The 15696-nt window shown below is 39.5% G+C and overlaps 1 protein-coding gene across 4 annotated transcripts; it reads right to left on the bottom strand.

Moving 5' to 3' along the window:
- Positions 1-3586: 3586 nt before the first annotated feature.
- Positions 3587-15400, bottom strand: ARGLU1 (arginine and glutamate rich 1). Of its 4 annotated transcripts, none has more exons than XR_006172990.2 (5): positions 14821-15400; positions 9236-9461; positions 7289-7413; positions 6847-6930; positions 3587-5558 (listed from the first exon to the last, which is right to left on the bottom strand). XR_006172990.2 is itself a non-coding variant. In XM_005304995.5 (4 exons), the coding sequence occupies exons 1-4, from the start codon at positions 15168-15170 to the stop codon at positions 5394-5396; spliced, it is 825 nt and encodes a 274-aa protein (XP_005305052.2). In that variant the 5' UTR covers positions 15171-15394; the 3' UTR covers positions 3587-5393. The 4 variants fall into 4 exon arrangements, 1 of the variants encoding a protein (XP_005305052.2); XR_006172991.2 differs by having other exon boundaries at positions 7302-7413; XM_005304995.5 differs by lacking the exon at positions 7289-7413 and having other exon boundaries at positions 14821-15394.
- Positions 15401-15696: the final 296 nt, after the last annotated feature.

The following is a 15696-nucleotide window of genomic DNA, read 5'->3' as shown; positions in this document are numbered from 1 at the left end:
TTCAGAAAATGCTCCTCTCCTACTAAATACCGTCACTGACAGAATGCATTCTGTAAAACATGGTAGTGTGCAGTTTGGCCCATGCTTTTTGGCTCTGTGTTTGAATTATTTTTATACTGACTCTTCTTAGCTCAGGTACTGATCCCCAAAGGAAATTAAAAATACCCCAAACATAAATAATTCTTCTCTGAAGTCTCCGGTTGGGGGTAGGGGAAAGAACCAGGGAGCAGAGTTAATCTATTTCAGTGGCCTTTAAAAAGGGTGTATGTATGTCTACCCACACAGAACTGATCACTGAGCCAGTACAACCTTTGGTCATTCCAGGCAGATAGGAGTCATTTGGATATCCACTATGGAGATATTAAAAAGAGGCTCTGCTCTCTTCTCTCCACTACCATGAAAATTAAGCCCTCAATTACCACCACACAAACATATGAAGGAAAAAAAAACAGTCTGTGTCTTGGTTGGGTGATACAAACATGAAAATATACACACACACAGGCCTGGAAAGTCATGAGAAAAGCAACTCCAGTTTCTGTAGCTGCAGAAGCTCAGGGCTGGTCACGTTCCCCTCCTCCTGGCCTTCGCTGTCACGGATAAATGCAGCCTCCACTGTTACTTCTAAAAGAATTGCTAGAGCATACAAATTGGAGTGTATGTTTCCTATTTGGTTTGAATTTCTCCACTGCACTATAAGGGCCCCACCCTGTTCCCATTAAAGAGTGGCAAAACTCCCAGGGAGTCCAATAGTGCAAGATCAGGCCCTCACCAGGGACAGGCAATTGTTTTCCTCTTCCAAAGGGACAAAGGACAGAGCATGGTATAGTGACGGTGCAACAGTCCACACCTCCCTCAATGCTTTTAAAATGGTTAAAAGATCATTTGTGTATGTGGGGGCCAAAAGCAGCAGCCCCCATGAGGTAAGTTAAAGGGTGGTAATCGTAAGTGCAAAAGAAACCTCTCTGATTTTGAAAACGTTGTTTGAATCTATGGCTAGGGTAGCAGTGCAAGTTTATTCCACCCTCTCTATTTATGCCTGGTGTTTAAAAAAAAAACAAAGGAAAAAAAATAAAAATAAAATAAATCCAACAGTCATTTCCTGAAAAGCAGGGGTAGCCAGGGCAGGCCCAGAGAGATTGTTGGAGAGTGCAGTGAGAAACAACTTATTCCACATTCTTGGTGAGGATAGTAGTAGAGCATGTGAAATACCATAGGGAAAAAAGCAGGTGGTAGTATATTTGGGGCAAGTGTGTATGTGAGGGGGAAGAAATGGGCGATGGGTGGTGGTGGTTTTTCTTTTTTCAGGAAGCAAGCTGGGAATTGATTCTAATATCAAATGCCTTGAGGTGTAGTGACACTCCCTTTGTTATGTGGGTGGGTAGGGCATTGGTCTGTTGCTTAGATAGCTCACAGGCCAAATTGTCTCTGCAGCCTTCAGGGGCAGCAGCTCTTCAGTTCATTTCATAGCAGAAGTCAGTTTTCATCAGACTAATGAATGTGGTACGGTTAAAGGGTGGTTTATCGTAACAGCAAAAGAGCCTCTTCCGATTTTGAAAAAGTTGTTTGAGTCTTTGGCTAGGATAGCAGCTCTAGTTTATTCCACCCTATTTTTCCCTTAAAAAAAAAAAATCCAACAAACACTTCCTGAAAAGTAGGGTCACCGGAGCTAAAGGCCATCTTTATCATCAGATGAAAGATGTATGGTTCACACTGCACATCATAGAATATCAGGGTTAGAAGGGACCTCAGGAGATCATCCAGTCCAACCCCCTGCTCAAAGCAGGACTGATCCCCAGACAGATTTTTGCCCCAGATCCCTAAATGGCCCCCTCAAGGATTGAACTCACAACCTGGGGTTTAGCAGGCAATGCTCAAACCACACTGCCTTTGTGCATATGGACACAAGGATGCCCCACTCCTACCCTGTTTCCCCGAAAATAAGACAGTGTCTTATATTAATTTTTGCTCCCAAAGATGCGCTAGGTCTTATTTTCAGGGGATGTCTTATTTTTCAGAAATGAAAAATGCCTTATTATCGGTGGATGCCTTATTATCGGGGAGGTCTTATTATCGGGGGGATGCCTTATATTACAACGAGAGGCAAAACTGTAAGTAGGCCTTATTTTCGGAGGATGTCTTATTTTCGGGGAAACAGGGTATCAAATATTCAGTAAGCTAACATGTTCAAAGCAAAGGCTGAAGTGGCTTAAAAACAGGGGAGAAATCAGCACCCCTTCTACACTAGATGAGAAATAACCCCCCAAAAGAAAGTCAATGGGAGCTGTAGCTCATAATTGTGACTTCAACAAGGTTCAGTGCAACTAATGCAGTAGTTCCCTGAACTTTTTACTAAGCATACTCACCAACTGCATGGTCTTTTTTGCAAGGCACCCAGGGTTCAAATTGGGAGAGGGAGGGAAGGGACAAAACCATAGGAAAGTGTCCTCTTTCACCAGCGCTGCTGTCTCCTCCTTGCCCTGCCGAGACACTATTGACCACCTACAGCAGCACCCTCACTCCCGTCACCCTAATCCCAGCCTAGTGCAGGGAGACCCTGGGAAGTGGAGAGCAAGCCTGCCCCTTTCATCCTGTCCTAATGGCTCCAGTTCATTGCAACCTGGAGTGCGGGGTTACAGCACTGCTCAGGTTTGGCCTGGCCACTCATCCCTCATGCCAGAGAGTGGGCCAAACCTGAGTGGTACTGCAACCCCACATGCCAGGTTGCAATGCCTGAAGTGGGGAAACAAGGACAGAAGCCATTGCTGGGGGTCGGGGGGGGGGGGTTATGGGGTAGGCTCACTCTCCAGCCCCTTCCCAGCCTCCCTTCTTCTGAGCCATTCTCGCAACCCATCTACAACCTTCCCATGACCCATCCTTCGGGGGAAACTGACAGACTAAATCTATCTGATCAGTTTAATTGTTGCCTGAAGTGTTAAGGAATTTGTATATGTAACAAATAATTGTAACTGTAGACAGGTACAAATATCAGGGAGGGGGGTTGAGGCTTAAGTCATTTCTTGTGACAGGATGTCAAACAGCAAATAGCAGTGGAAGAACTGAGTCTTCACTATAGCCCTCAGGGTTGCCATTCTTTTAGTAGCAAGAGAAAATATATAGGTATAACAAGAGGACTATTCCCACTCTCCCCTTCACAACTCTAAGTCATCACAAATAACTGACAAACACGTTGTTTTGGGAGGCAAGGGGAATTAAGCACACATGACTCTCTCCCTGTACAAAACTTATACAATGCTAGCTAGTAAGCAGATATATTTGAAGTTAGTGGAGTTGTGACAATTACACACCCACTTAAGATCTGCTCCTAGGAAGAATACAAATACACAAGTGTAACACATGTAGTAGGATGTGAAACCTATATATTTTTTTTTTTTGGACTATACTACATTGTGTCAGAGGAAGGATGACTTATACTGCACAACCAAGATTTTATGTATTGTATTGGTGCCATTATTTAACAAAAGAAAATAATTAATGAAGTGTGAAATATTACAACTGCAAATCTGCATTATGGCAGATTTAGTTTTTTGCATTCAGAACAGGAGAGGAAACAAAATACATAGGTCTGTTTAAGTATTGATTTTTTAATAGCTTGTTTCTCATATAGGGAACAAGGGGAAGTTTTATATTTTAGAAATACAGGTATCAGTTGAGTTTTTAAATAAAGCCTGATGTTTGCTACAGGTCATGTACATTGTTTGGCTTCAGTTTGTGTGCTTACTCGTTAAGCAACACTATTTCTGTAACAATTTATAAAGACAAATTTAAGTACAAGTACTGTTGTAGGTATTTTATATCTTCATGCTTATCGTGATGCTCAGGGCAAAGCGAAAAGTGTCAATCTGCGCCCGACTCCAAGTTCCAGACAAAGATTGCTGCATACTGTTACAGTGACACATTCAACCTGCTACATTTTATTTATCAAATCCACAGAAACAGATCTGGTGAAGTATCAGGAATTCTTTCCCTCTTAGTCCGGAAAATCTTCAAATGTTTAGTCAACAATTACGATCTTTCATTTTAAAGTATTCACTATAGATGTTGTAATAGCAATAGGAAAAATGGAATTTTAGAACTGGACACTACAGTAGCTGAAGTTTCAGCAGAAGAGTTACATACAAAAGGGGATTTTATATATAGTTTTCAATCTGTGTTTTCATTTGTCAGAATAAAACCTGTATATAAATGGATAACATTCAGGATGCTGCACATGAACAACAGTTGCTTTGTGCCTAAAACAATGTATTTAAACAGAACTTCACTTTCTGCTTTCCATTACCTCGCAAGTGTGCTTGCCCTTCAATTTAAAAATAAATATATATAGGGTTTGTTTTCCCCTTCCTAAATCTATCAGATCCACTATATATGGTGATGACCCTAAATTATATAACAATCTATATAATGAGGCAAACTCAAGGGGATTAGATACTAAAATACTTTTCTGGGTTCAGTAAGCTAAACAAGCCAAAATAAGTCTCTGTCAGAATAATACCAACATTTAATGAAAATAGCCACAGCCATTAAAAAAATATTAAAAACTGTGGGTTTTTTAACTGTCTGTGTAATCCTTGCATTAGAGGTAGGAAAAGCAACAATTTTTTTGAAGTGAACCTAAAAAATACCACTATATGTTTGAATTTAGGAAAGTGAACTGTCACTCTTACTGTAGTTATATAAGTGTACTAAAAAAATTTACTTAAACATATGAATTTAAGACTTTACTTTATTCAGCAAATTGGTTTATTTACACAATGGGGAATGCTGGTTGAATTTTGTCAATGTAATAAAAACAATCTAAGAGACAATACTGAACTCTCAATCTTTGTATATATTCATAGCAGAATTGACCAACTGTTTCCTTACCTGTATCGGGAACATCAAGTGCAACAGTGGGACAGTATCGTAGGACACTGATTTAACAATAAACCACAGAGGTCCAGTAGTACTTGGGAATTTACTGATGCATGTACTAACTTTTTTTGTTATTAAAAAAGTCAGCAAAACCAGCATGAAATTCGGTCTAATATCAGAGTATAACTCTGAGATCAGTGGGTCAGTAAAAACCTTATCAGATCATACACAATTTATAAAGTGACCTGATCTGCTTCAAACCACTATTACAGAAATAAAATGGATGAGAACAGATTACTCTCTAAAAGGCAACAGTGATCTGATAAGAATTTAACTTAATGGAAGTTAAAAAAAAAATTAAGAATTGCAGAGCACAGCCCCTATTAGAACAAGCTAACTTTCCAGACTTTCAAAAAAAGACCAAAAAAAAAAAAAAAAAATAGTGAAAGAAACCACTTCAACATGAAGCTACCATACAAAGTTTTTCTGTTTCATTTTTCTTTTTAAGAGTTCAGAGTTCCAATTTAATCCTGGCTCTTTAGTGAGAAGGACAGTTTTGGCCTAGACTTTCCCTTGCCCAGGATCATTTTTTGCTCTTCCTTTTGCTGACGTTGCCTCTCTTGTTCTAGTTTCATCCTCTCCTCATGAATCTTTCTTTGTTCTTCAACAATTTTCAATTGTTCTTCAGCCTGTGTACAAAACCAGTAGAAGTTAGAATACATAATATTTAGCGGGCCCTATAGTAGTGATTTTTCAATCTCTATTTTACATGTATTCAGCAAACACAGAGCCCAATCCTGCAAACTTAGACATGGAACTACTCATGTTACAAGTTCTATTGGCTTCACATAAGTAAAGTTTTGCACATGCATAAACATTTTCTGGATCAGGCTTTTAAGTGCATATAAAAATATCATACACCAATATAGTTCTTTCCATTTTCAACACACTTTACAAATACTATCTGTATATATTTATATGCATTACAAATTTAAATACAACATTATTCCTTTTTTTCATTATTAGGGAAATCAATTTATAAAAAGGAATATTCTCCACTACTTCTTGTCTGTGTTTGATAATTTAAAGGGGCACTATCAATATAGAGCAAAACCCTGCCAATTTCTTTCTCAACCTATTACAAGTTACCATTTAGGCTCAAACAGTGCAAGCACTTATGCAGTAAGCTTAATGGAATGACTCAGGAATAAAGTGACTTGTGTCTATTTGCACTATCAGGACATAATTACTAATGAAAGAAAGATTAGCGGAAGAACGTCTGTATTTTCAAGTTTTTATTTTGTTCATTTAATAGTATTTAGCATATAGTTAATTTGAATAATTTCTTCTGTTTGTATAGTTGTTTTTCCATAAAGCGATAAATTAAAAATGTGGTTGTAAAACCACAAAAACTGACAGTTAGATTTTAAAGCAGGTGTCAATCCAGAAACCAGTTTTAACAAAGGCCTTATCTACACAATTTAAACTGGTGCAAACCCCTTTGTGATCACGCTTATTTTGGATTATTTTAAACTGATCAACCAAAATAAGCCACTCAAACCAAAGTAACAGCATCCACACAGGGATGAAATGTTTTTGCACTGATTTAACTAAACTGGTTTAAAACCCATTGATTTACTTTAAACAAATGCAACTATCATATACAAAAGTCTGAAGTGTATATGTTGACAAAGTCCTTCTCACCCACTGCACACTGGAATTTTGCTCGTGTCAAACATATTTATACCTGTTCTGTTACACTAGGAACACTAATCAAAGCCTGGTCACCAGTCAAAACCTGAAAGGATACATTGGGAGCTGGAAAGAGATTGTTTGCCATCAAAGTCAATGGGAGCATTCACACCGATTTAAATGGGAGTAGGATTAGATGTTTAAAAAAAAAAAAACACATCTTATCTAGCACATCAGGCAATAAGATTTGAACAGGTCTACATTAATGTAAACATTTCTACCTACCAGTTTAGCTTGTGCTTCTGCAATTTTTCGATTATTCTCTTCTAATATTCGCTCTAGTTCCTCACGTTTTGCACGCTCTTCCTCCTAAAGGGGAGGACAGGGTAAGATGTTAGAAAAGTAAAATACTCATTTATGTGTCTTCACTAATCTTCCTCAGAATTCTTTTGTGAACTGACTTACGGGGCAGCTTTACAGCCACCTATTTTGTCTCAACAGTAAATTGTGCAGCCACTAAAATTGGTCTCTAGTACTAAATTTAAATCATCCCTCCCAGTCCAAACAGCAACCAACTAAACCCTCCCTAATCATAGATTCCTGACAATTTATTACTAGTATTTTAATACCACACAAATGAACAAGGACAACTACAAAAACTGGATAGTATTTACCAAATTAAAAAAGTAATATATAAAATATAAATAAAGTGAATAGTTGGTCTCACCAATTAAGTATACCTACGTATTCTTTACCTATACTCCTTTAATCAGCATTAAAAGTTGAATATTTACTGTCTTGTCCAGTGTCCTGCAGAGTGTGCTCCTCGGCTGCCATACGCGCCAGCTTCCTCTTTAAAATGATTTGTACTGTTAGCTTGGCAATACCTGCATCAGCAGCTCAACCATTTATAAAGAAACAACATACAAGGAAGGCTGAGCTGAGGAATGCAGATGTTTATGATAAGAAGGAACAAAAATATGTAAATCATTCCTAAGGCAAACAATTAATAAGAAAAATACATTTACTGTTAGTGAAAAATACAAATGGTAATCCATACTTCATGGAACTAAGGGCTTCTTTCGTGGGGAAAATGGACTTAACATTCAATATTTTGACAATTTTAAGACAGCTTAAACTGTCATCTACAGTTTGAACTGGAATTCAGGAGTCCAGGAAAGGCATGATGAGGAAATAGAGCCTTATAAACTGCTGTTTCCTTGGTGAATTTAATAAAACTTTGTTATGCAAAACAAATATGAAGAGTGCGGGAAGGTTTTTGAGGTGCTTCAGTTCACATAATAAATATCCAAATTATTTTAGTATTTGGAAGATTTAAATCAGCCAGAGGTTTGTGTCTGTGTAAAAAAAAAAGTTAATATGAAACAAAACAAGCATATGAAGAGAAAACTTCTTACGATGACTAGTAATCAGCTACTAGCTAGCAGGCTGTGCTCCAGGAATTGAAATTTATTTTACACAGTAAAGCACCGATGTAACTACTCCGCATCAAACTTCAATTATGGTTTTTAAAAACCTTTTTATGAATGATGCATCCATTTAGTCAACTGAAATCCACTATATACAAATTTCAGCAAATTTTAATGTATCTAGAGTCAAAATGCATTTCTCTTAAAGTTGAACTTTGAATTGCACACATGTGAAATTCTGCACATCTTAAGTCTCAGCAAAAGAGCTTTTATTTCAAAGATATTATATTGGCAGACAAACAGTTGATGTTTAGCCTGAAGGGGAAAGCACCATTATTAATGACTTTCCTGTTGTAAACTAATCAAGTTATTCATTTAGACCAATTATTAAAAGAAGTACGGAGTGAGAGAGTTATTGGACACTCAGTGCTATTCAGCTGAATTTTCTTTAAGGGTTTAAAAGATTGACTTTAAATTTTTGGATCCTGGAGTGATTAGTGCGGACAAGCATCAAAGCCTTAGTAGCAAATTACTGCCTCACAGAAAGATGTTTTTCAGCTTTTCCTCCAGCTGCTGATAAAACAAGTAACATGTTTAGCTTGACTTCAGACAAGGACAACCTGCTCCTTAATAAATTCTAGAGGAAAAAAGGAGTTAGTAGTTACTGAAAAATGAATATAATGATTTGGACATAAGTCCTTGGTGAAGACGGTGGCTGGGCTTATGTTCAAAGTACAAGAATTAGTCCAATGTATGCTCAAAGAGAATGTTTGTTTTAAAGGGAGAACAGTAAGAAAACCTAGTTAAAAGACAGGTACTGCAGCTCAGTGCTGGACCCTGCTCTTTTCCTGACTGAAGGCAAAAAGCCTCTTACAGTCTAGGTAAATAAAATGAAACAAATGAAGGATACATTATTATAAATTTTAACCCTTTCCCCCCAAATAAGAAAGGATTGTGGATAAATCCTGCAGCCATGGCAAAAGTTTCAAACAATTCTCAAATATGTAGGTCAGTTCCATTAAAATTCAAGTATCCTTGTACAGGTTTTAGGAGAGTAACTGTTTTAAGTATCAGTGAGCTCCTCTGAATAGGCTAGAAATTAAGTTTCGCAGCAATGCAAGTTTACACGAGAAGGGAATTAGATTTGCTGTATTCCATCTCTTTCTGAACCGAACAGGAGGCACAACCAGACACTGAAAGTTTTGCCATGGACTGTCTCTACTTTCCAAACGACCGAGCGTTACCTCTCTGGCTTTTTGTGCCGCAAGTTCAGCTTGTCGCTGTCGCTCGAGTTCTTCGAGCAACTGTTTTTCCATGATGCGCTTAGCCTCCTCCACCCTGCGGAGAACCTCTCGCTCAATCTCATCCTTCCGTTTCTCCAGCTCTTCCTCTACACGCTTAGCCACAAGCTCTTCCACTCTTCGGGCAGTCTCTTCCTCTATGAGTTTCTCTTCAATTTCTTGTTGGCGTCTAGAAAAAGAGACATGAAAATAATAATTGAATTAGTTATTTCAATAATGAAATTTAAATAAAACTTTGAATTCACAGATTGACATAGATGATTATTGTTGGTATTATATATTTAAACGTTTTCCTTTATTCTTTGTTCACACACCATCCATACAAAAACTTTGCTTTATATTTAAGAGAAAGCGAGTAAGATGATGAGTACAAAAGCCATAGCAACATACCATATTTAACACATCTTAAAATGTTATATTTAACAACAAAATAGCATTTTGAGTAGGTTGTGATACAGCAAATGGATTATTTTGACTCTGAATGTTACTTAAATCACAGTAATGTTGAAACGTAGCTATCAGCTAAAGTACCCATTCCCCTTTCAAAATTCAAAACATTTTAGGTTCTGTAATAAAACACTGCCCTAAGACCTCCACCTCAAAGGCACCAAACTGGTCTCTAACTAAAATAGAAAGCAGAGACAATAAAATTTGTAATCTGAATATTCCTAACAAAAGCTCCAGGTGTTGTCGTAATCTAGATCTCCAATAATTTACCTTATCACATATCAAATACTGCAGATTTACTTAATTTCTTTATGATGGTATTGAGTGTCAAGCATAATTGTACAAAAACAAAGAATATCAATTCAGAGTCCTAAATAAAGCATTGCTTTTGTGTTCTGCATTTTACAAAAGGAATTTTTTTCTAAAGAGTGGGTTTTGTTTTTTAGTAAGATGCTATTTTTTTTAAAGGCTAACACCAACTTTGATAGGATGCAAAATGTTATATTCACTTAACTTTAACCCCCTTCACATTTTACTGAACAGTAAAATATTGGGTTAGATCCTATAAACGCTTAATACTTGCTGTAGTGCTTGCTACCATGAAGATGAAAAAACTCCTCATGATAGCAAGCACTATTCACAGTAGTGAGCATTTGCAGGATTGGGCCCGTTGGTGAATTAAATATTCAAATACTAACAGGATGTTCATTTTATATAAAATAATATTCTACAGCTAATTCCTTAAATCAGTGATTCTCAAACTTTTTCACTGGTGACCCCTTTCACACAGCAAGCCTCTGAATGCAACCCCCCCTATAAATTAAAAACACTTTTCTGTATATTTAATACCATTATAAATGCTGGAGGCAAAGCAGGGTTTGGGGTGGAGGCTGACAACTCCTGACACCCCATGTAATAACCTCGCGACCCCCTGAGGGGTCCTGACCCCCAGTTTGAGAACCCCTGCCTTAAATGGTATTCGCTTTTTAGGATTACGGTACTGTCTTATATTTTACATTCACACTGGACTTTTGTTTGAATTGAAACTTAAGCACATTAGTGAAATACTGACTACAATATGTTTAAAAGAGATGCATCTTAATTTGTCAGTTAGGACCAATAATGTATGGTTTACAATATAAGACCTAAAATAGAATAGTTTCCGGTCACTTTCTTGTTAAAGTAAGAGTTTCAGATGTTATTCACTCAATTATAAGTATATTTTAACTATGGAGACATTTTCAATTATTCATATATTTTCAGAAAAATGCTATAATTTGACAGATTTTTGATTTCCTAGTGGGGATTTTACAAAATAGTAAGACAACACATAACCTAAAGGGAATGGATTGACTATTTAAATAACATATATGAAACACCTAAGGGCTCCTTGAACCTATAGGTCTAACCCCCAGAAAAGTCAATTTAGTCTTTCATTCTACTGATGCAGATGTGGGCTCTTTCTGATGAAACCTTAAACCAAAGTTCTCTGCTTTAAGTGGATATAAAATATTCCATGGCCCATTTCCTCACCCCACTGTTGTGCAGTGTATTTGTTGCCCACCGCACTTTCATTCCAGAAATAACTGCAAGGTTCTTGTAGGCATATTCTCGAAAGTGTTTTTAAAACCTTAAGAATAAGGCTAGAATCTAAAACAATATTATATTACTCAGTAGGTTATAATTGTGCTGTAAAATTTGTTTCAAGTTAAGCCTTGGTATATATCAGGTATCGATCTACACAAATCTGTATTTATCGTTGCCCTCTTAATCAAATATTTGAACATGAGAAGTTAAATCCACATGAAAAAAATATTTTTGAATTAAAGGAAATATTTCAGACAAATAAGCATGTGAGCTGCTCATTTTTTAAAAATAAAATAAGTAAATTATATTGTTCTCAAATTAGCATCGCATGGTGCAGGTCTCACCTCCTCCTACACCTGGCAAAAAAAGTAAAGATTCCTAAAATTAGGAGCAGCGCTTGCATATCTTTCCATACTTCCAGACAATTATTACATTACATTACACTCCCCCCCCCCCCAAGTTAGTGTTCCAGGATCAAAACTACGCTAAAAAAGCATGACTACACAGGAATTTATTCTCAAAGATTTAAGTTCTGTTTTAGACCACCACCCCAACATCTACATTTGAAAATTTAACTCTACAAGTCAATGTTGTAGATTCTCAATAAATGCAGGATCAGGCTTAAATATGGTGGTGTAGTTTCTATCTATAAGGTATTTTCTGTAACACGTGTATACAAGACTTCCTATACAGAAGTAAAATTAGCATCCTCCTCTAACAAGCAACAACATTTTCAGAAACACCAGAAAGTCAAAGCATGTTTGTGTCAGATTTTTCAGAATAAGTTATGAGATTCATATAGAGTATGTTAGGAGTTTTATGAGAGCTGCAAGAAGAAAAGTGCTTATTATTCAGTGGGTTTGCTACATCAAAGTTTCCATATTCATTTATTTGTAGACCTTGAAATTAAGCGTCACTGCAAAGAACAGAAAACATGGTAAAGCACAGAGGTCTCTTACATTTCAGGACAGCCATTCTGTACAGATTCAGAAGAAAGTCATTTTCAATGTATGTAGCTGCCTATCACTAGGCAATTTGGTAAGTGACATATAAGCCAGTATGAAATATGAAGTGCTTGATTCAACTAGTGAAGCACAACATTTAAATTTAATATAGTTTGCCACATTAGCAAAGCCCAAATGGAATATAACTTAGAGAATTTTTCACTTGACCAGAGCTCTACACCCCGCCTTCCCCCCCCAAAACCTCAACCCTCTCCCTCCCAAAAACATTCCCTACCAAAATCATGAAAGTTCTTCTTCAACACTTAAATAATCTGGACAACTAAAGACTCTTGTGCACCTCTAAAATAGTACTTTGACAAACAGCAGAAATTTGTTTGCCTAACAAACTCCTGTGAGAGAAAGACTGCACTTTACTGCACTGTTGCTACTTCGATCAATTCCCATACTGCCCACCTAGCTCATAAGTCACAAGTATTCCACCATTTTTCATAATAAGCTGATTTGTGTAGTATAACAAAGTTGTTCTAGAAAAACATGAAGGTTCAGGTAAGAAAGCCAACAGATTTTTTTCTTAATGAACTCTGGCCTACTATTCAGGTAAACAGAACTAGATTTGTTGCAAATCGAAGTTTTAATGGCAACATAATGATGAACTGCTTAAGTATTTGATATAAAGATCTTAAACCTTTCATTTTCCTTTAGTACTAGAACAGTTTCTTCCCTCTCCTAAAAAGCCATTTTTGGTCTGGTAAGAGATCAGGCCTTTGTTATAAAAAGCAGATGTCCAATTACTTTAAAACGGCAAATATTTCACAAGTCACATATATGTTCTCAAATAATTAGGTGTTTGCCTTACAGCTCATTTAAAGGGTTACCTGTGAATGAAAAAGAATCTGGAACAAAAGCATTAAGATTCCAAATTGAGAAGAGACATTGTTTAAAAATAAACAACCAGAGCAGGAATCTCTTCTCACTCATAACTATAGGCGCAGTGGTTCTCAAACTTTTGTACTCATGACCCCTTTCACACAGGAAGCCTCTGAGTGCGACCCCCCTTATAAATTAAAAACACTTTAAATATATTTAATACCATTATAAATACTGAAGGCAAAATGGGGTTTGGGGTGGAGACTGACAGCTCGCGACCCCCCCATGTAATAACCTCGCAACCCCCAGTTTGAGAACCCCTAGGCTAGAGAAACTTCACTGATTTCAATATAATTAATCCTGATTGGCCCAGGTCTAACAGGAGAATCAGGGCCCAGTGTCTCCAAGACAAAATATTTTGAAATTTTTCAAATGTGTGTTCTGTAACAATACAACAACATTTGATGACAACGCTATCAAACTGCAATTAGCCTAAGTCAAGAGGACTCCCAACAGCAGAATACTTTAAAATAGAAATGAAAGAAGCAATATGGAGAGATCAGAATTTCCAACATATGGATGATTTGTAATTATTTCATTCATTATGATATAGCTAGAACAAAGCCAAAAGAAAATGAGTTGGTGTAAAATTAATCGGACTGGTTGTCATTATTTGACTCTGCCTAAGCATTCACTTAAAAAAGTGGGATCAGAGAGTACACCGCTACCTCGACATAACGCTGTCCTCGGGAACCAAAAGATCTTGCCGCGTTATAGGTGAAACCGCGTTATATCGAACTTGCTTTGATCCACTGGAGTGCACAGCCCCACCCCCTCGGGGCGCTGCTTTACCGCGTTATATCCGAATTTGTGTTATATCGGGATAGAGGTGTATTTTTGTTTTCCCACATCAATGTTTTTGCATCACAGGTTCACATATCAAGATGCCAAGTTTATTGGACATTCAAAAATAAGGATGGATTTATTACAACTTATTACAAGGAGTTTTGTTGCTGTCTGTGATGGAGTAAGAAATCATAAGGGAGAATAAAAATATTTTTAATAACTTAAATAATGTTGCAAGGTGAACTATTCGGCACCTAATTCCAAATCTATAACAAAATGAAAGAACGCCTGTGGGTTTTATGAAATATAACAAGAGCTACACACACATGAACACTGAACATGCTAGTTTTGGCCAACTAAGCAAGTGTTTCATGATATGAATCCTCTGATTCAGCACTAATGCAGAGACAAACCCCGAGTTAGTATACTTGTTGAGTGCATTCTTTTTACAAGGCACAACACAGCCCTTTGGCCAACTAGGAGTGCCTCAGCCTAAAGAATAAGCTGCATGTTTGCAGAAAAGGGGAGGGACAAAAGTCTGGCAGTGAGCGCTGCATACACAGCCCCAGAGGCGGCGAGGCCTCGGACAGAGGAGGCGACCGAACCGAAGGCCCTTAGATGCATGTTAGAGGAGAAAGCGAGATGGATGGGGAAGGAGGGAAGCAGCGGCTCCGCGGTGGGTGTTTTCTAGCGGGGAGGATGGGGGGGAGGGGCTCGGCGCGATTGCCCCTGGATCGAAGCGAGAGGCGGGAGCCGCTGCGAGCCGGGCTCGGAGAGACGAGGCCCCGGCCGGGGTTCCCCGAGATGGGCACTCACATTTTCCGCTGCCGCTCGAACTCCGCTTTTTTCTCCTCCTCCTCCCGCTTCTGCTTCTCGTCCAGGCTGCTGCGCTTGCTCACCGTGCGCCCGAAGATGTCGATGCGGTCCGGGGGGGACGAGGCGCGCTCCCGCTCGCGCTCCCGGCGGGACGAGGGGGCCGTGTTGGAGCGGGACCGGGAGCGGGACTCGCGGCGCCGGTTCCGCTTGGTCTCCCGGGACTTGGAGCGCTTGCGCGCCCGCTCCTTCTCCCGGGAGCGGGACCGCGAGCGGCTCCGGTTCTTCTTGGTGTGCTTGGAGCTCTTGGTGTGCTTGGAGCGGGACGAGCTCCGGCTGCGGGACCGACCCATGGCGGAGCCCCCCGGCCGCGGCCGCCCCGCCCGAAGCCTGGACGCTAGCGGCACCTGAGAGAGGCGCGAGGGGACACGCGCATCAGCCTGGCTGGGCCTATCCCCCGCCTGGCTCACTGAGGAGAAGGAGCAGGCCCCGGAGGCGGCAGCGAATCCGGACGGAGACAAGATGGCGGCCCCAACCCAGCGGTGACTCGGCTCCTTGCCGCCCCACAATGCACCGCGCACGCACCCTCGGCTCCCTCCTCTTTCTGGCTGCCGGAGATACCCGAAGGCGCTCGGAGAGGTTCGGGCTGAGTCGGGGTGAGCTCGGGAAGAGGTAGAGCGCATGCGCACAGCCTGTCCTTGCGCCATTGGGTGGCAGGCGGCGGCTGGGTGCAGTTTGCTCCCTCCCTCCCCACTGGCCGGGTTATCAGGGGCGCGGAGCCCCCTAGACGCGCACGCGGAGGCCGAGGGCTCTGAGCGCCCCCGCCCCATGTCAAGCCCGGAGGTGTCACCCGCTGTGCGAAGTGCCCCGCTTAGCCTC

This window comes from Chrysemys picta, chromosome 1, assembly GCF_011386835.1.
Source record: "Chrysemys picta bellii isolate R12L10 chromosome 1, ASM1138683v2, whole genome shotgun sequence".
Taxonomy (NCBI): domain Eukaryota; kingdom Metazoa; phylum Chordata; order Testudines; family Emydidae; genus Chrysemys; species Chrysemys picta.
This window is presented reverse-complemented; position numbering and strand designations above follow the sequence as displayed.

Excerpts from the sequence above, each read along its gene's own strand:
- ARGLU1 (XM_005304995.5), bottom strand. The coding sequence starts at position 15,170 with ATGGGTCGGTCCCGCAGCCGGAGCTCGTCCCGCTCCAAGCACACCAAG. Across the intron at positions 6,931-9,235 it reads CGGCACAAAAAGCCAGAGAG|GAGGAAGAGCGTGCAAAACG; the intron begins GTAACGCTCGGT and ends CCTCCCCTTTAG. Across the intron at positions 5,559-6,846 it reads CAGAAGCACAAGCTAAACTG|GCTGAAGAACAATTGAAAAT; the intron begins GTAGGTAGAAAT and ends TTTTGTACACAG.